At 41.0% G+C, this 19,426-nt stretch overlaps 1 protein-coding gene across 9 annotated transcripts in view; it reads left to right on the plus strand.

Annotated features, from left to right (window-relative positions):
* CRYZL1 (crystallin zeta like 1) overlaps positions 1-19,426 on the plus strand; it is a 28,756-nt gene that overhangs the window by 5,982 nt on the left and 3,348 nt on the right. For all 9 annotated transcript variants that reach the window (XM_083735103.1, XM_083735104.1, XM_083735101.1 and 6 more), the window contains 9 exons: positions 789-861; positions 3,898-3,942; positions 4,956-5,024; positions 11,266-11,399; positions 13,037-13,148; positions 15,747-15,767; positions 16,472-16,570; positions 17,674-17,792; positions 18,654-18,759. In XM_083735103.1, the coding sequence (XP_083591229.1) occupies positions 789-861; positions 3,898-3,942; positions 4,956-5,024; positions 11,266-11,399; positions 13,037-13,148; positions 15,747-15,767; positions 16,472-16,570; positions 17,674-17,792; positions 18,654-18,759 (778 nt within the window). The remainder of the gene's footprint in view (positions 1-788; positions 862-3,897; positions 3,943-4,955; positions 5,025-11,265; positions 11,400-13,036; positions 13,149-15,746; positions 15,768-16,471; positions 16,571-17,673; positions 17,793-18,653; positions 18,760-19,426) is intronic.

The following is a 19,426-nucleotide window of genomic DNA, read 5'->3' on the forward strand; positions in this document are numbered from 1 at the left end:
GTACACTGGTTAGTTCTATGGTCCCATAGTTGTAGAAATCAGTTGGACAACATGTACCCCATCGCTTCTGGGATTAGAGCTAGTGTGCTGTGCTAAGTATACAAATGCGTGCAGCATAAAGACCTGTCTTATTACATTTACCTACCTCTTAGAACTTCTCTAGCTTACTATGTTTTTTTAAAAAAATACATAATTTAAAAATTAAAAATGGATTTATGTTTGATTTTTCTTTTATTTATTAGTGCAGGTTTTTTTGCTTTAGATGGATATCTGTCCTGCCCATAACATGAACCGTTTTATCTTGTATTGAAGAAGAAATAAAATAGAGAGGGGGACAAAGCAATGAAAATTAAGGCCTTTGCCAGGTGTTACTGCCATTATGATGTGATTTATTAAAATTATTAAAAGCAAAGGATGTTGTGTGTGACATTTTCATAGCATTTCAATAATTAGATAAATAGCTAAACTACTAAATCATTTTTTAATCATTTTTGTACATAGAGAAGACAGAAGATGGTAACTGTAAAGACCTGGGGTTCCATAGCACAGTCAAGTTAGTATTTTTCAAATGTGTAAGATTTATACTGCAATCCTAATCATGTTACTCTAAGTTCGTGTGGAACTTACTTCAAGAAAAATGTGTGTATGATTTCAGCCTTACTGGACTATACTGTATTAATCTGCCATTAAATGTTTGGTGAGAGGCCGTAATAGCATTTTACTGTACTAATATGTACTCAACATTTATTATTCTTTACAGTAGGCATTCTAACCATTATTTGACTTAGCTTTTGTCAGAAATCAAGATCAAGAAGGAGTTTCTACCTGTTGGGAGGGAAATTGCTGGTGTTGTGTTGGAGAGTGAGTATACTAATTAGTATAATGTTGCTTTTTTCTTTGGCAATGAAAAATGCCTTGTAAACATTATTTGTACTATACAACATTGAACCCCATTAATCTTCTTAACATGAAACCCAGTTCCTAACATTCTGTTACCTTCTCCTGACATTCGGTCACATTACAGTGTGGCAAAGAAACAAGCCACAGTGGGACTATGCTGATTGTTAATGGCTGGGTTTATTAGGGCCACTTGAATTCCTGAGTGCTTCTGTTTACTTTCTTCTATATAAATATTTTGTTTGTGAATTCCTGGAAAGTATTAACACGTCTTATGGGTTCTATAACTGAGAGTATGAAAATCTCACCTTATCGTTGAGGTCAAGGACTTTTATCTATGGCTTTCTGTTACATCTGAAGAGAGGCAAAGAAGTGACATGGCACATGGCTGAGCAAAATACTTGAGTAGGCACCTACAGGCTTTGGGAGAAAGGGGACAGTGTGTTTCTGTAACTTCTCCCCATTAAAAGAACCCCAAGGCTAGAAGAATAAAACATGCAGAATATGCAAGAGCTCTATGTTGGCTACTCTTTCTTGGTCATATGACAGAATGGGGGGGGGTCACAGAAATCCACACCCTACTAATTCATCTCACAAGCAGAGAAGCTGACCTGACTTTGCTCTGCCCTCTGCAAACACGGCAAGCTCAGGGATGAATTGGGTGGCAAGGAGGGGCATTAGAGTTCCTTTTCCTTTCATCCCCTGCCATCTTGTCCATTATTAAAGACTTTTACCAAAGGACACGACAGGACTTCTTTTCCAAATGTGGTTCAAGCCCTTTTTTCTGTGAAGTGACAATGGCCTCCAGGGTCTGAACTCTGAACATCTGGATAACCCCGGAGTCTGTTCTATGGTCTGATGCCGTTCTGCTTTATTATGGCTCAGACAGAGGTGAGAAACCATCCCTGCCAGGTGGTCTCCTAAACTGGACCCTCCTGTCAACTAAGTTTGCATTGGTTGAGGCTGGTAGAAGTTAGGAAGGAGTTGCTTTTGCATTTGGCTGTTTCTTTTCGCCCCACTCTCCTCAGACAGACCTGCCCAACCTGTGATCTACCAAGTCAAACAGAGACCACCAACCATGCCCTGATGCTTTCACAGTCCTAGATAGACAGAATATACAGGAGCTTTATCAAACTCTTGGTTCTTGTATCACATGTTGTGTAGCCCTGCTCTAAGAAATTAGGAACTAGGGACAGGATCCTGAGTGGAATGCAAATACACCCAGTTACGCTTCCCTTTGGCTGATTAACATCCAATGAATGCCCTTTTAAAATGTGTTGGGGAGGGGGAAGATTATTGAGTTTTTCTTGTTTTTTATTATGTATCTTGTGTTTCTGTGTTATGATCTTGTCGTGAACTGCCCTGAGATCTGCAGGTATAGGGCTGTATACAAATTTAATAATAAAATAATAATTGTATGGGAGTGTTGATTTGCCTGTGCTTTAGGGTCAGAGGAGCTTTTTCCCAGGTCCTGCTGGTAATGACTTCAGGTATTTTGCATTTCTCTGTGCCTTGTGATTTAGCTCATTTGAAAGAGTCACTTGGGTTTTTTCCCTTGTAAGTACCTTTCTGCCAGGGCAGCTGGTTTCTGTTTGTTGAGGAAGTTGAAAGGGAAAGCAAAGAGGGTCAGTTAACTCCAGAATGCATGGAAGTTATTCAAAACCACATTAAAGAAGCTCAGCTAGAATATATACCACAGATCAGGAAAGGTACCACTCAGGCCGGGTGGCTAACAGTGTTTTTAAGAGTTGAGGAAGCTATTGGAGGCAAGAAAACATAAGAAAATATGAGGAGAAATAAAAGGAGCACAAACTTCCTCAAAATAAATGCAAGCAGACATTAAAAACAATTAATTAAGGAGTACGTTGCTAAGAACACTAATGGAAAGAACAAAAAAATGTAATTAAATACATTATTAGCAGGAAACCAGCTAGGGAAGTAGTTGAATGACAAGGGAGTCAGAGGTGTGCTAAAGGAAAACAAGCAGACTATAGAGAAACTGAATGGTTTCCATCTAAGCGTGAGCTGGAGTTACGGTAAACGGTGAGATGGCCAAGCTTGCTGATTGCATCAAGAGGTTAAGAGCAAACTACGTAAATGGGCATTAAAATGGCAAATGTGATTCACTGTAAGCAAGTGCAAAAAAGACCACCAAATAAAACAAAACTGCCAACATAATAATGCCACTGTGCAAATCTGTTGTGCGATCGCATTTGGAATACTGTCCTGCTCTGGTTGCTGTGCTTCAAAAAGGGATACATAAGGTTCAGAAAACACCAACCAAAATGATTATGGGGCTGAAACAACTGTCCTGCATTTGGGGCTTTTTAGTTTATTAAAAAAGGTTTGTAAGGGGATCTTGACAGGTACACAAAATTATGCATGTTGCAGAGAAAGTAGAAAGAAGCTTTTGTCAGTACTAGAACCTCAGGTAGTTCAGTAGAGTGGAACAATGAGAAGCTTGGGGCAAACCAAAGAAAGTCCTTTTTTTTTCTTCCTCCTTCATGGACATAGCAGCAGATGGTGTGGGATAGAGCTTATCTGATCAGCTGGCAGCAGAGTTGCTGCTTAGCTGATAGTGGGAGGGGCAAAGCAGCAGGGAGGTTAGTGCTGTTTAAACACACCTACAGGCAGGGGCAGAATTTACACACACACCGGTGTTTTTATTTGTATTTTATGCACCCTCGGCTCAGCACCTCCAGAGCCAACAGAAGTACCTCATTGGCTCTGGAGGTGTGTTTTCACAGCACCAGCCTCTGTGAAGCCTTGACACCCTCACCCTATCCTGATAAGCAGCTGCAACTCTGGCGCCACCACACCCTTCCTTCTGCTACTGCTTAACATGGACTTTCACTACCTCTTCACTGACATCGGCTTGGGGATCAAGAATGGCAGGAAGTTTGCCTTGTAAATTATTGTTTTGGAAATACAGTTTTCAAAGTATAGTAATTTCTCTTGGTTTTTATTTTATTTAAATCCCTTTATTTTCTTTTGTTCAAGCTGGAAATAAAGTGACCTTCTTTCAACCAAATGATGAGGTAGTTGGTAAGTTGCAGTTTTTTAATCTAAGCAGTGAATACTTTTAAAGTGAAAGAGCTGCATTGGGTTAGAATAGCCTTCCTTAGCCTGGCATTCTCCAGATGTTTTAGGCATCAGCCCCAGACAGCACAACCATATTTTTAGCTTCCCAGTAACACTGTGACACGGGTGAGGGGCTAGGCCAAGGGATGGTGACATGTCTGAGGCTAACGAGCCTTATGTCTGCATCCAGAGTATATATGTTGACATGGGGCTACATGCCAACAAATAGCAAATTAAAATAATCAGAAATTTTAGATTTCTTTTACTTCTTAAATCTTAAGTCTTAATTTGCCTTTTTATGAGAATCCCCATGATGCATTGATGCGATAAATTTTGTATTAAAGAATACATAGGAATTGTTAGCAGTAAAGTCAAAACTTAGCTATATTAAGGTGATCCTTTACCTATGTGAAAATGATCCACCAATGCAATTTGGACTTCTTTCCACCTGTATCATCTCTTTACTTCAATATTGTGAGCAGATAGTGTAACAAACTGCTAGTCTGAACATGCCCTAAGGCAGGCTTTGCTATGTACACATGAGTAAGCTTCCTGGAACTGCACATAATACATGTTCATTTCATTAATACTGAGTTCCATAACTATCACTCATTGGTACCACACTGCACTGTCAAGTTCTTTCATAAAAGGGTCAAAGAAGAGGTGTTTGAGTCTGAGCCAATCTTTTATCACAGCAGCAGCGACACTTAGGGTAGAGCTTGCAAATTTTACAGCTTCATCCCTTCCAGCTGCATTATATAGAGGTGACAGAAGCTAAAGGTGATGTGCAGACTAATGATGAACAGCTCAATCCTACATGTATCTAGTGAGAGGCAAGGCCTGTTGAATTCAGTGGGTCTTACTCCCAGGTCAGTGAGGTTAGAACAATAGCCTTCCCTTAGAAATGCAATTCTTATTTGACATGTGATACAGTATATATGTGGTTCGAGCTGAAGGGTTTTGTTTTGATTTCATAGGAATTTTACCGCTGGATTCAGAAGAGTCTGGTTTGTGTGAAGTTGTTCTAGTTCATGAACATTATTTAGGTATGTATCTTGTGTTAAGCACCACATGGAACCCAATTAGCACAAAAAAAACTATTTATAAAAGTCAAATTTGTTTTATTTGTATGTATTTCAGTTTATTTGCATATAATGCTCAAGTGTCCTCAGAACTGACGCCTTAAATGCTGCACAATTTATCTCTTCTAAAGAAATTGCAGCAATACATACTTTTCAGTGAGTTAATGTTCAAATAGAAACCACAAGAGCTGACTCACCCCTTTCATTTCTCCTAGGCTATTGCTCTTGTTGCTTCACTCAACTATTTTTGCTGATTTACTCTTAAATTCTAAAAGCAAGCATTTCTGAAAGCAGTGTCCAGCCCTGCTTTGAGCTTTGCATTCTTCTCAAACTTCTTCGATTATTCTAGGCCAGACATCCTGGTTTTCCTCTGGTGCAATAGTTAGAACGTGCCTTTGCAAACTAAACTAAACTAAACTAAATAAATAAAAGTAGCAGGCAAATCCAAAAGGTCAAGAGCACTGGGTCGGATCCAAAGTTATCACCGTTCTGTAAAAGGTTGCATGAGCACTAGGGGAAGGGTCTACTCAACCAAGGATTTGGAGCAGCCTTGCCCAGCCTCGTGCCCCCTAGTGCCCCCATCAGCCACAGCCAGCTTGATTAATAGTCAAAGATGATGGAAGCTGTAATCCAAAATTTCGGGAGAGCACCAAATTGGAGAAAGCTAATCTAGAACGGTGTCACAGAATTTTTTAAAAAATCTTATGATCCAAACTGTAATGTATCGTCATAATTTATCTACAAATCTAACCTCTTTTGAGGGCCTGAATAGGGGGCATGCTGTTTCAGAAACATTCCCTTTAGGAAAGATGCTATTTCAGGGGTGGGCAACCTCCAGCCCTCAAGACCATTTCCCCCACTGGTAATATTAGCTGATGGGAGGGCAGGGATTAACCCTGTGTTTGCTGCAGGGCCCTGTTCCCTGGCCTGTGGTGTCATGGAAGAATTGCAGACAATTACGAATCCTGTGGAGTTTTCCACACCCCCAGCTTTGAACTTTAATTGCTATCTGGCATCAGACAAAATCATAAGTCTGTTGTTTCTATGATACTCAACATGACAATGATGTCATAAGCCCCAACACGCCTATAGTCTTGTAAACTTAAGTCACTCAACTAGGGGTCCAGGTGCAGATGTGCTTTGCCATGTACATTAAACGGTTGCAGGTGCCAGATCATTGGGTCCTGGGTGGCCTTTGTGATGCAAGTTAGTTATGCATCCAGTTGTACATTTTGCAATGACTGCAGGCATCTGAGGCTGCTTCTGCAGCCTCCTCTCCTTTGCTGGATTGCGACTGTGGCCTTTGCAGGAATCTTTATATTTTTGTGTAACACAAACCTTTCTGAATATTTTGTATGACTAAAGTTCAATAGCAGAACGGCATCCTTTGAAACTATAGCTATGTTCTGTAGTACTCAATACATGGTAAAAGACAACAGAAAAAGAAACATTAAAAAAATCAACTCTATGTACTTTGGCTACAACCCAGAAATTTTAACTATCATTGCTGTAAACCCAGCAGGGTTCGTATTTTTCCAACAGCAGATCCCACGAAATGCATCACGAGTAGGTTTTTTTTTTCAAAGTTAGGGGAATTTCAATGTTAGCATGCAGTACATTGAGGAGGGGGCTACAGTAAGGAAAACAACACTGAAATGTTTGAGTCCTGCAAGTCCTGCTGGATAACAAAGAATCTCACTATTTTGTGGCATTCTAGCCTTACTAATACAGTCATACCTTGGAAGCCAAACAGAATCCATTCCGGAAGTCCTTTAGACTTTCAAAGCGTTCGGAAACCAAGGCGCGGCTTCCGCTTGGCTGCAGGAAGTTCCTGCAGCCAATTGGAAGCCGCAGAAGCCACGCCAGACATTTGGGTTCCAAAGAAAGTTCTCAAGCCGGAACACTCACTCCCAGGCTTGCAGGAGCCAAAATGTTTGACTCACAAGACGTTCGTCAACCAAGGTACGACTGTATAAAGGACTGCTAGCAGCTGCCCAAAAATATGTGGATTGCAAGCACTCGTGCCTTCATAGGGCTGTTCACACAGTTAAAGAAATCTTAGTTGGTTAATGAATCTTAGTCAATTGTTCAATTATATATGGATAGAAATAAATGTTGTTCAGGACATGGACCTGACCGGTGGTGGTATATTCACTATAGCTAATGGAGCATTGCCCCACCAACCTCATCCTGTCCTCAGCCAAGCCCCACCTGCCTGCCTTCTTTCTGACAACCAGCCCAGAGGTTAGCTCTGCCTGGCAGCTTCCTTCTTCATCTCAGCAGGGAGGAGGATGGAAACAAAACGGGAATTACAGGCTCTAGCTGTCACTGGCTCTGACTTCACCTCCTGCTGATCTTGCTGCCTTCTAACCTACCAGTCCCAATGGACAGCAGCCACTCCTGGAACTGACCCAGAGAAGTGGGTGGCAACATCTGCATACACATAATAATGAAAGAGGCTTTGTCCTCTCTGTTACGGAAGAGACTCAAAGAATAAAACTAAACAAAACCCAAGCTTCCACTGATGAAACATAAGGAGGCTGATCAGATTAAGTCTCTCTACACCTGGCGTGTCCAAAGTCAACAACTTTGGGGTAAAAGCATAATAAAAGCTTAACAACTTCAATCCTAAAAAAAGGTTAACAACTGTGGTCGGCCCTTTGGTCAGCCCTCACGGCCCTTCACTTCATCAAATCTAGCCCTCTTTGAAAACGTTTGGACACCATTGTCTACACCCTTCGAAAAGGTTCAGAAATGAATTCTGCCCCAAACTAAGAAGTTTAAACCACCGTTAGCAAATCCCTTCTAAATTTTGGTCTGTTGTATGGCATAAAAGTTTCAAAGCTGTCTGGCGTGGTGTTTACATAGACAGCTAGAATAATATCTGGATAAATTATATTATATTCAGGTTTTTGTGTGTTCTGTGGCCTTCCAGAAATGCAGGTTCTGTTCTTAATAGATGTTATGGTAAATAATTTTCCTCAACTTACTTATGTCATGTAATTGTGCTATCAAGATTCAGGTTTTCAAGTAATTTGGATTTGTATTGATTTTTTAAGCTTACTTTGAAAACATTGAAGTGGCAGAGAGAAGGGAATATTGGAAAAAGAAAGCAGTATTTACTTAGAGTATTCCAGAAAAGGCAGGCCTGTGTAACAGTATAAATTGCCAGTATAAATTTGACTCTGACCCAACACACACAAAGTCAGGTGTGGAGTTAAGAGCTCCCAAATTACTTAACCATCTAACTCAGTGGCGGCCAAACTTGGCCCTTCAGTTGCTGTTGGACTACAACTCCCATCATCCCTAGCTAACAGGACCAGTGGTCAGGGATGATGGGAGTTGTAATCCCAAAACATCTGGAGGGCTGAGTTTGTCTATACCTGTCACAAGATGTGCAAGTGTTCATTGTAGTTTTAAGAATCTCCTTGCGCGTTTCACATTGATTTTGAATATCCCAAGACTCTGGGCAGAATTTAGTGTTATGCTTTTCTATGTAAGTCAGATAAAATGATTCCCTTCTCTTCCTGCTGTTCTGAGAGGTTCTCCCAACCTAGAGCCAATTTATTTGGGGGCACAGCGTGGGGGAAGCCCCATTGTGTGAGCAGAAGTCCTTGTTCTTCCATTGAATGAATGAATTTATTATTTCGGTCACAGACCAGTTCCAGCCCACATACAATATCAAGGAAGTCATAAAACACGATAGGGATACATTTGAATTTGCAATTAAGTATTACAGGGACAATACAGATATAGCAACAGTTAAATATATATATAAATTAAAACTAGTCACTAAAATATAACCTAAAATTATCTTTTAAGGCCTTAATCATTATGATAGCACAGCTTGTTCCCTAAGTTTTATGGCAATCACACAGAATTTAGCTACCCTTAACGTGATCTCAGGATCCTTGTCCTCTACCAGGGGTTTTAGACATCAAAGTTTGGATTCATTTGGAGATTTTTGCATAGCAGGGGTAATAAATACCGAGCGTATATCCCCGTAGAAACAGCAGTGTAACAAGGCATGAGAGACAGCTTCAACCTCCATCAAGCCGCAGGGGCAGACTCGTTCTGTGTATGGTTTACCTTTGAATCTGCCCTGCAGTAAGACAGATGGCAGCCTTGTGCTTCCATTGATGAGGCTCTTTAGGTGAATCCTGCCCTGTGTTCCCCACTTAATACCTTGCCCTATGTTTTTTTTAAGTAACCAAGCAGGCTAATAAATAGCCTATCATTCCAGACCTCACCTTAACGAAATAAAGTTCTGGTTTTTCCCTTTCCCTGTTTTTATTGTTTTATACAGTACTTTCCACTGGTTTGGAAAGCTTTAGAACCCTGAAGCTGGTCTTAGGAGCCTCATTTTTCAAAGTGATATTATTCCCAAGCATAATCCGTCATAGCACTTAAAAATATGTACCGTAAATTTCGCTCTATAACACGCAGATTTTTTCTCCTAAAAAGGAAGGGGAAATGTCTGTGCGTGTTATAGAGCGAATGTGTGGTCCCTGGAGCCGAAAAATCAAGCAAAAATCAAATCGCGGGGCTGCACGCTGCACAGAGAAGCGAAACTTGAAAAGAGGAAGCGGCTGCTTTCCTGCATTCTGCCTCAGGGTCTTACTGCCCACCCTTCTCTGTTTCCTTGCTGTGTTTGCTGAAATGGAACAAAGAGCAGGGAAAGCCCCTCCCCTCCAGGCAAGCTCCGGTGCTGCTGGGGGAGAGGGAGAGAGAGGGGGGAAGGGAGAGAGAGAGGGGGGGAGGGAGGGAGGGAGGGAGGGAGGGAGAGAGAGAGAGAGAGAGAGAGAGAGAGAGAGAGAGATGGCTGGCTGGCTGGCTGGCTTGGGTGGGGGAAAAGTTTTGCCTTCCTTTCCTCCCTACCCCTCTCCTGCATTCTTAGCCAGCTGCTTCTCTGCACACCCCTCTCCTGCTCCTTGTCCCTTCTGTGTTTTTCCTTCCCTCCCCACTTAAAATGTGGTTACAAAGCATAGATCCTCAGGATCTTTGCATTGGGTCACCCCAAATTCACCATCAGATCACATAGCATGTCCATGGCTACAGCCTGCCCCCCCAAAATCACGCACCCACTGTTGCCTGGGGCTGCAATGGTGCAAAAATGTGGTTAAAAAGCATGGATCCACAGGGATTCTCAGGATCCTTGCATTGGGTCACCCCAAATTCACCATCAGATCACATAGCATGTCCATGGCTACAGCCTGCCCCCCCAAAATCATGCACCCACTGTTGCATGGGGCTGCAATGGTGCAAAAACGTGGTTAAAAAGCATAGATCCACAGGGATTCTCAGGATCTTTGCACTGGGTCACCCCAAATTCACCATCAGATCACATAGCATGTCCATGGCTACAGCCTGCACCAAAAAATCACGCACCCACTGTTGCCTGGGGCTGCAATGGTGCAAAAACGTGGTTAAAAAGCATAGATCCACAGGGATTCTCAGGATCTTTGCATTGGGTCACCCCAAATTCAACATCAGATCACATAGCATGTCCATGGCTACAGCCTGCACCAAAAAAATCACGCACCCACTGTTGCCTGGGGCTGCAATGGTGCAAAAACGTGGTTACAGAGCATGGATCCACAGGGATTCTCAGGATCTTTGCATTGGGTCATCCCAAATTCACCATCAGATCACATGTCTGTGGCCACAGCATGAAGCCCAAAAATGATACATCCACTGTTTCATTCAGAATGTTTTTTCCCTTGTTTTCCTCCTCTAAAAACAATGTGCGTGTTATGGTCAGGTGCGTGTTATAGAGCGAAAAATACGGTATATATCAAAAAAAGTATTTTTTTAAATGTACAGTAATTACTTGAATCAACCCAATGTTTATATTCTGACTTTTATTTCTTTCACTGAGAAACAAGACATAATGCTATAAAAATACGGTGACACTTTAAAACATAAAGCTAATAGATTTGTTAAAAATGTTGCAAGCTTATATGACAGGGTTGAGGAAACCCATGCTGTCTTTTCTATCTCTGCATTATGTTTCTTTTAATTTTGATCTTTGGGGAGGAAGGAGAATACTGACCACCATTTTTTGTAATAGTCTGTTAGGTTAAACAACAAATTTAAGGTTTTGTTTCAAAAGTAGGCAATCGCCAGCCCTGCTTTTTAAACTCTCTTGTCTGCTTCTCTCTCCCTTCCTCCTCCCTTTCGCCCCTCCCCCCGCATTATGAAACAGCTCATAAGCCAGAAAAGGTCTCCTGGCTTGAAGCAGCAGGTACCATTCGTGATGGTCTTCGTGCATATACAGCTCTACATTACCTCTCTTACGCCACTCCAGGAAAAACTGTTCTGGTGATGGATGGAGCAAGTGTAGGTACAAGAAACTACTTCAGAAACAATTATATCTTTTCTTAAACTCCTATTCAGTATATACTTGTCTTGTTGGAATGGACTTGAAAAGTCTTATAGCCTGTGCTCTTTCTGATAAATCAGGAACCCATGGTCTCATCGTTCCCCACAAGGCCATTTCCCCCCAAACCACCCACACCTGTCATTCAGCTCATGTCACCAAATCAGCTGATGGGTACCAGGGAGGGGCTCAGTTATACTTTGGCTGAACTCACCTGTTCCTTACTGGGCTCAAAGCCAAAGTAGATAGATGATGCTGCCTTGGGAGGGTTTAAAATCCTGCTGAATTTGGCTGTACAAGCCTGTCCGCTGTTGGGAACTGCACCAGCAGACCCCCCCCCTTTTTTTTGCAGGCGTCGTCAGCAAAAGAGACTCTTCTGCTTGCAACCAAAAGGCAAGCTTCTTTCTCCCCTCCCTAACACCTGATGGGAAGGGAAGAAAGAAGGCTTTACCAGCCCTATGCTTGGCACTTTGGGGATCCCACTATGAGGAAAGACTGGAGGAACTAGAGAAGAGAATAGCAACATATGCCTGGAGAACTATTGTATACTAAAAGGAAAGACTTGCCCTACGCTGCTCCAGAGGGCGGAACTAGATTTATTGGCTTTAAGTTATGGGAAGGTAGATTTCAGCTGAACGTCAGAAGAATCTTTTGACTGTAAGAGCAGTTTGACAATGGAACCAGTTCTCTAAAGGGGTAGTAGGCTCTCCCTCCCTGGAAGTCTTCAAGCAGAGGCTAAAGAGTTGGAGATGCTGCAACTCTGGATTTTCTGCACTGAGTAAGGGTTGGAGCAGATCCTATCCAGCTCTGTGATTCTTCTTGCTAGCTGCTATTGCTGAGGTCATCAGTGGTGGAAGGAGAGGCGGCAGCAGCCATGCATCCACCTGTAGCACCTGCATCCAGGTCTAGCTGAGAAACCCCCTTCCCCAGAAGCTATTTGCAGTATATTTTATGAAAGGCTGATTAAAAAATGTGATGTGTGCTTCCGTTTGCACTGGAAGCCCTCAAGGCAAAGCTATGTAAAGTGTTCAAAAAAGAAACTCACGCATCTATCTGCATGCAACATGGCCTATCCTGCTCTCTGCTGGAGCACTGGCTGCCATAGTAACAGATTTCCGGACCTGAAGTTTGGTCAATGAACGACAACATTTAAAATGTCCATACTTTCCAAGTTATCCCTGTATCTTGGACTACATGTACAGCATACCAGACTTATTGCTGATATGGTGTTTTTTTCCAAGCATTCTAAAGTATTTCCCCATTGAATGAAATGTGTTCGAAACAACATTTTCAGGCTTTCCAAATATTTGGCGATGAGGTGTGTGAACCTAAAGATATGCTTCCAATCTCACCAGGAGCAATAGAGCTATTGGGGCAGGGACTTCATCTGATTGCAGCTCATAGTTAAGGTCCTAAGGGGTGGGTGGGTGTATATAAGTTCACCAATACACAAACAATTTTTAAACATATGTACTTGTTCCTTCTATTTGGTGTTAAAAGTTGTAGGCGGGTGTAATATTTCTGTATTTTAGTTCACCGGTACCAAGGCAATATATTTAAACATATGCACATGCTCCATCTATTTCTCCTCCTGCAGCCATTTGGTACAATCGCTATTCAGCTAGCACAACACAGAGGAGCCAAAGTCATTTCTACTATATATAGTCTTGAAGACAAGCAGTATCTTGAGAGGCTTACGCCATCTGTGGGTGAGTTACATTGTTTGGTTCTAGCTGCGTGAGAGAGCTAATTCAGAACACATGTTTTAATTTTGAAATGTTCGTCTGCATTTCACGAGTGCTAACTGGCTTGGGACCCAGGTACGTGAAGGAGTGCACATATACATTCTTATCAGCCTACCCAAACTTTAAAGTGATCTGTGAGTGCTCTTCTCTAAATGCCTCCTGCATCAGAGACGAGACTGATGGCAATAAGGGAAAGAGTTTTCTTGGCCTTTGTGCCCTGGTTACAGAATTTCCTCCCCAATGTTGGCAACATTATCATGTAGATACCAGGCAGAAACATTTTTTCCCCAGCCAGGTATTTTAAGTACTGTACTTGAGCTTTATCTGCAGTTTTTATTTGTTGTCTGTTTTAGTGTGCTGCTGTTTTGAATGTTGTTTGGTTCTGTACCTGTAACTGCAAAAATATTGGGTGGAGAGATGTCAAAATATATCAGGCCATAGTACATGGCTGATGAGTTACTTTCAGTTTAGTGGGTCACAAGTCAAGCAGACCTGGACTTATAAGTTCCTGCAAACTCCTGTTATATATAGATGGATACCAACCATTCAGCTTTGTAAAATTTATAAGCCTCTTATTAAACGCTGAAATGTCTATTTCAATACCTGAGCCCAAAATTGTTCACATCCCTCAAAGTATTACAATAATCAAACCTACAAATTATTGAGGATTATTTTAAAATTCAGGCGACTTTCTTTTTTCCACAGCCTTTGATTTATTTTTAATCTTATTTACTTTCCCTCTTGGCCATCCAAAAATAAGTAGGGCAGCAGCTGTTAGGCTGAATAGAACACTAACTACAGCCACCGCTGACTTGTGAGCACATGTCAACATTTTCCTTATTATCCCGGCTTGTTTACATATTGTGAGCTCAGGGAATGACATGAAAAGATAGATGGGCTCTGCATGCCTTGCTTCTGTGGGAGAAACAGTTTTCTGAAGTATCTGGCAAGCATATCGGCTCTCCTCAGGGGTGCAAGGATAAATTCATGGACAGGACCACACAGTTATCTCTCATGTAAGCGCCATGTTGGAATGGCATGCATGGTGGGTGAAGCTTGGTCCTGGACTTCAGAGTGGAGGGCTTTAGCAGCCTGCAGTATCCTCCCACAGATGAGCTGCAAAGAGAGGGGAGGCAAGCAGAATTTGGACAGAACAATGTCTTGCACAGATGGATCATGGCATAATTAAGAAATCTCTTTTAATGGTAAGCAGCTGCAAAGTGTTCTCCGTTAGTACCTCCCTGTGCTAATGTCAACTTTGCTATTATAGGCTGCCAGGTGTCCTTTTTAAAACACATACCGCTTCCATTAAAAACTTACATTTCATTGTAAAATATCGCAGCCCCATATAAGTAATGAATAAGTGTTTTCTACCTTCAATTCTTGCTTTGAAAAACCAGTCTCTAGAACTCCACAGTTTCTCCTTTTCCCTTCTAATTTTGAAATGTTATTCCACAGTTGGTTTGATATCTGATATTAAGTCTATTGCAGAAAAGTAAATGGCAGATACCTGCTTGAGCAGCTTCTAGATACTGCTATATAATGTGTGGAATCTAGTTTGAGGGTAGCTCTTCTTGCTGCTTAAAATTCCCTGGAAGTGTGACAAAACAGTCTACATTATGCAGCATCAGTATAATAAAACAGAAGTGCTAATTGCTAGTTAATATGACTCCCAAAGCCAAGCAGCCTACACTTCTGAACCATGTTAAAAATGGTCTATACATGAAATTAACCATGAAGGATTGGACTTGAAATTAGAACAGGATATTGTAAACTATTTACTACACAGGCCTTGTATATTGAAGCAGAGCATATCAGCTAGTGCTTTGTAAGCACAAGGAGGTTTAAACATGGAACACATTGACCCAAATAACAGCTTTCCAACATTTTGCTGAATGCAGCTTGAAATGTTTTCTATCAAGTCTTTAAGCGATCCCTGATAGTTTGAGAATAAGCTCTTATTTTGGCACAGTCAAATCAGTGTATTATATATAGTTTCTTTTCTAATGTATTTGTATAATTTTTGCAGTCCAGAATATTTTAACAGAAGTGCTTCAAACTCAAAACAAGCAAAGGGCCTTAACTTCACACAGAGAACTTGCTTAGAGGCTTGAACATTTCTACTTAAAACTTGCTACCAGTTTGGAATATGGGAGCAGTGAATCGCTTTTAGAAAATACCCCAGTGCATTCCACTGAGCAAAATGTAAGACTGGAATCATAATTAATTTAAAATAAAGTAATTGTTTTTATTATACTGTGCTGTTAAAATTGTAATAATATGTAGCCGGCCTAGTAGCAGATCACCCCTTCTTTGAACAGGAGTGGCAGAAGGCATCCACTGGCTTTCTGGTGAATAAAGACCAGAATGCTGTGGTATCCATGCACTGAAAGACTGTTAGGAGCTGAGGAAGAAGACGATTCCATTCAGCCCATGTCATCCCTTTCCTGTAGGCCAGCAGGAGCCCCACAGTGTTTAAGAAAATGCATTGTATTTAAATATTTGGAGTATTTCTTACTGTTTCATATGTTCCAGTTCTCATTTTGGTATTTTGCTTTACAGGTGTCAAGCAACCATTAGTAGGTGAGTATAAGAAAGAACCTTGCCATTTTTAATCACGATCTTCATTATATTCAAGTATTTCTTACGCTGCATGAAAGAAAATCCAGATTGTTTGTTTCACCACATGGGGAGGGGAAGCTGCCTGCCTTGTCCTCAGCAAGCCTTGTTGATTGGGGCCCTGATTCTGCCTCGAAGCAGGTGGGAAACACAGGGTGTGGTGGGTGGTCCCTAGCAGTCCTTCATGGTGGCTCATGAACAAGCAACCATTTAGTTTCCTGGGCTGGGTTCACATGTTCAAGCAAACCATATTTAGGCTAATCAAATCATAATTTAGGATTATGTCTGAACAAAGCCTGAATGTTGATGATAGAAATGTACGTGTTCTGCAGAGTTTAAATATTTCCTTTGCTTTTGCTTCTTACCAATGAGTCCCTGGTCTTAAATCCCAGTTCTGTGCAAGTTCATTGAGCTGTCTGTAAAACCCACTGTGGTTATTAGAATTACTTTTGCAGCTAGGACTAGGATTGCAACCTAAGTCTTTGACAAGTGTTTTCTTTTGAATTATGCACACTTCTACATTCTCTGTAAATATTGTTGAGGAAAAATAACTTTTGTTCTCGTGTTATTCTACATAATGGTTTCTGTATAAGTCTGAAGAATACTATTATATGCTGGTCTCTCCCCCGCCCCTAAAATATTGTAATTTACCTTGCCATCCCATCTAGCTCGTATTATAGATGAAACCAGTGGAACATGTGACCTGACAGAAAGCTGTTTGGAGGAGACAGGCGGATTGGGAGTGGATATCATCCTTGATGCAGGAGGTCTGTAACTGCTACAAAACTCTTTACTGATGCAGTAAAATATTTACCAACAGTTCCATAGTATTTTATTAATTTTAAAACTTTGTATCATCAAAAACATAGCCAGTTTTATACAGTGCTGTTGTATACTATAGTGTCAGTGGCTCTATAGTTAGTATGTGAGGCACTGTCTGTTAAAATCATGAAAAAGAATTCAGTATGGAATTTGGTACAGAAGACCTATTGATGCTGGTGAAGCAGTTAATTGCAAATGAGAAATTTCTGCAGTACTAAAATCCATATATTGTTTATGACTACAGAAAACCTATCCTAATAATCAAAATATTTACATATTTTCTGTTTTTCTACCTTTTTCTTTAATGTTTATGTTATATATATTGTGTTGGTGTGTAATAACACACATAACTTAATTCTTAACAAAAATGCGGTACAATCCACTCGGAGTACACCTTTCCTTGCAGAATTTACACAGCAGCAGATCGACAGCATAGTCCTATGACAGTGTCACCTACGTGATAGTTAAAAATGTACCCAAGATTCAGGCACTTACAGGCTGTAGTTTTCTGTACACTTTCCTTTCAAAGAGTATTTTGGATGAATGAATACCCCCAAAATTCCAACAATCTTTTATTTGAGGTTTGGTTTTTTTAACCTTAGTCAATGTAGTATGTTGGGATGAAAATAATTCCAGGGAAACTGATCGGTTTTTTAAAAAAATGGTCCAAGGAAGGAGACTTAAAGCTGTATGTGTAGGTTGACCATGCAACCACTCACCTGTCTTCTGCACTGATTTATGCACTTGACCCTGCCATCAAACATTCACAGGAGACATAGTGAAACTAATTAATGGAACCTTTTCCTCAGTGTATGCTGTGCCCAGAATTCTGAGTAAAGAAGGTCATTTTAAAATAGACCAGAAAAGGGGGGATGTATATTGATAGATTATAAACATGAAACATTTTTATTGAAGCTTTTCTTGGGTTATAAAAGTACAGACATCGTCTCTACTGTATTTTCAGATCATAAAGTCTTTTTTACAGTTCAACACAGTTAAATGTGACTCTTAATTACTTAGCTTCTTTGCTTCCTTTGCTTCTTTTTAGTGAGATTATACAGTAAAGAAAATGAAGTAACTTTACAACAATTGCTGCCGCACAAACATGACATTATTTCATTACTCAGTATTGGAGGCCATTGGGTTACCATGGAAGAAAATCTCCAGGTGAGAAGAAAATCTGAAATTACCATGTATAAAAATATGCTGCCATTGATGACTGATAATCATAAGCCTGTAAAAACTAAGTTACTATTAAGGCAGCAGTCCTATGTACCTGGGAGTAAGTCTGGTTGAACACAAAGTGACCTATTTCCAGGTAAACTTGCATAGAACTGTGGTGCAACACTGTTTAATATCTATAGGGGGGTAAAGAGGACCCCTGACCATTAGGTCCAGTAGTGGCCGACTCTGGGGTTGTGGCCCTCATCTTGCTTTATTGGCCGAGGGAGCCAGCATACAGCTTCCGGGTCATGTGGCCAGCATGACTAAGCCGCTTCTGGCAAACCAGAGCAGCGCACGGAAACGCCCTTTACCTTCCCGCCGGAGCGGTACCTATTTATCTATTTGCACTTTGACATGCTTTCGAACTGCTAGGTTGGCAGGAGCAGGGACCAAGCAACGGGAGCTCATCCCATCGCGGGGATTCGAACTGCCAACCTTCTGATCAGCAAGTCCTAGGCTCTGTGGTGTAACCCACAGCACCACCCGCGTCCTCCAAGTGCCGCATTACTTGACAGTAATAATCTAGCACACTTCATAATTAAAATAAAATGAAATTGCTACTATAGTGTGAATCAAACACTGGAGCACTAAAAGGTAAACTGCCTTTGTCTCAGAATGACTACTTGTTCTGTGCCTTCCAGGTCATTAATGTTTGTAAAACAAGAAGCCAATTTCATATATGTTGAAAATCACTTGCACTGCCTGTTACCAGGAAAATTATGTCAACCAATAATTAATGTGCTTTGGTTGTGCCATTTTTGTTTTGGCAAATGTAGCTTAACTGTTTTTCATATTTTAAAAAAGTTGGATCCTCCAGATAGTCGTTGCCTTTTCCTCAAAGGTGCTACAGTCTCTTTCCTGAATGATGAGGTGTGGAATTTGTCAAATATGCAACAAGGGAAATACTTATATATCCTTTTTATGCTTATATTTTAAATCGACAAGTAACTGGTTTGTTTTAAAGAGAGTGGGGGAAAATGCAACATATATTGCATATATTGGAACTCAGTACAGCTAAGGGATCTTTACTGCTGACTGTCATAGTACTGGAAATATCATGATATGGGGAATTTAATTGCCATTTAGAGTGTGATACATATGGGTTTCTTTTCTGCAATTTTAGAATAAACATATACCCGTATTTTTCGCTCTATAACACGCACCTGACCATAACACGCACATCATTTTTAGAGGAGGAAAACAAGGGAAAAAACATTCTGAATGAAACAGTGGATGTATCATTTTTGGGCTTCATGCTGTGGCCACAGACATGTGATCTGATGGTGAATTTGGGGTGACCCAATGCAAAAATCCTGAGAATTCCTGTGGATCCATGCTTTGTAACCACGTTTTTGCACCATTGCAGCCCCAGGCAACAGTGGGTGCGTGATTTTGGGGGGGCATGCTGTAGCCATGGACATGCCATGTGATCTGATGGTGAATTTGGGGTGACCCAATGCAAAGATCCTGAGGATCCATGTGGATCTATGCTTTGTAACCACATTTTAAGTAGGGAGCGAAGGAAAAACAAAGAAGGGACATGAGAGGGGTGTGCAGAGAAGCAGCTGGCTAAGAAT

This window comes from Podarcis gaigeae, assembly GCF_964106915.1.
Source record: "Podarcis gaigeae genome assembly, chromosome: 4".
NCBI lineage: Eukaryota > Metazoa > Chordata > Lepidosauria > Squamata > Lacertidae > Podarcis > Podarcis gaigeae.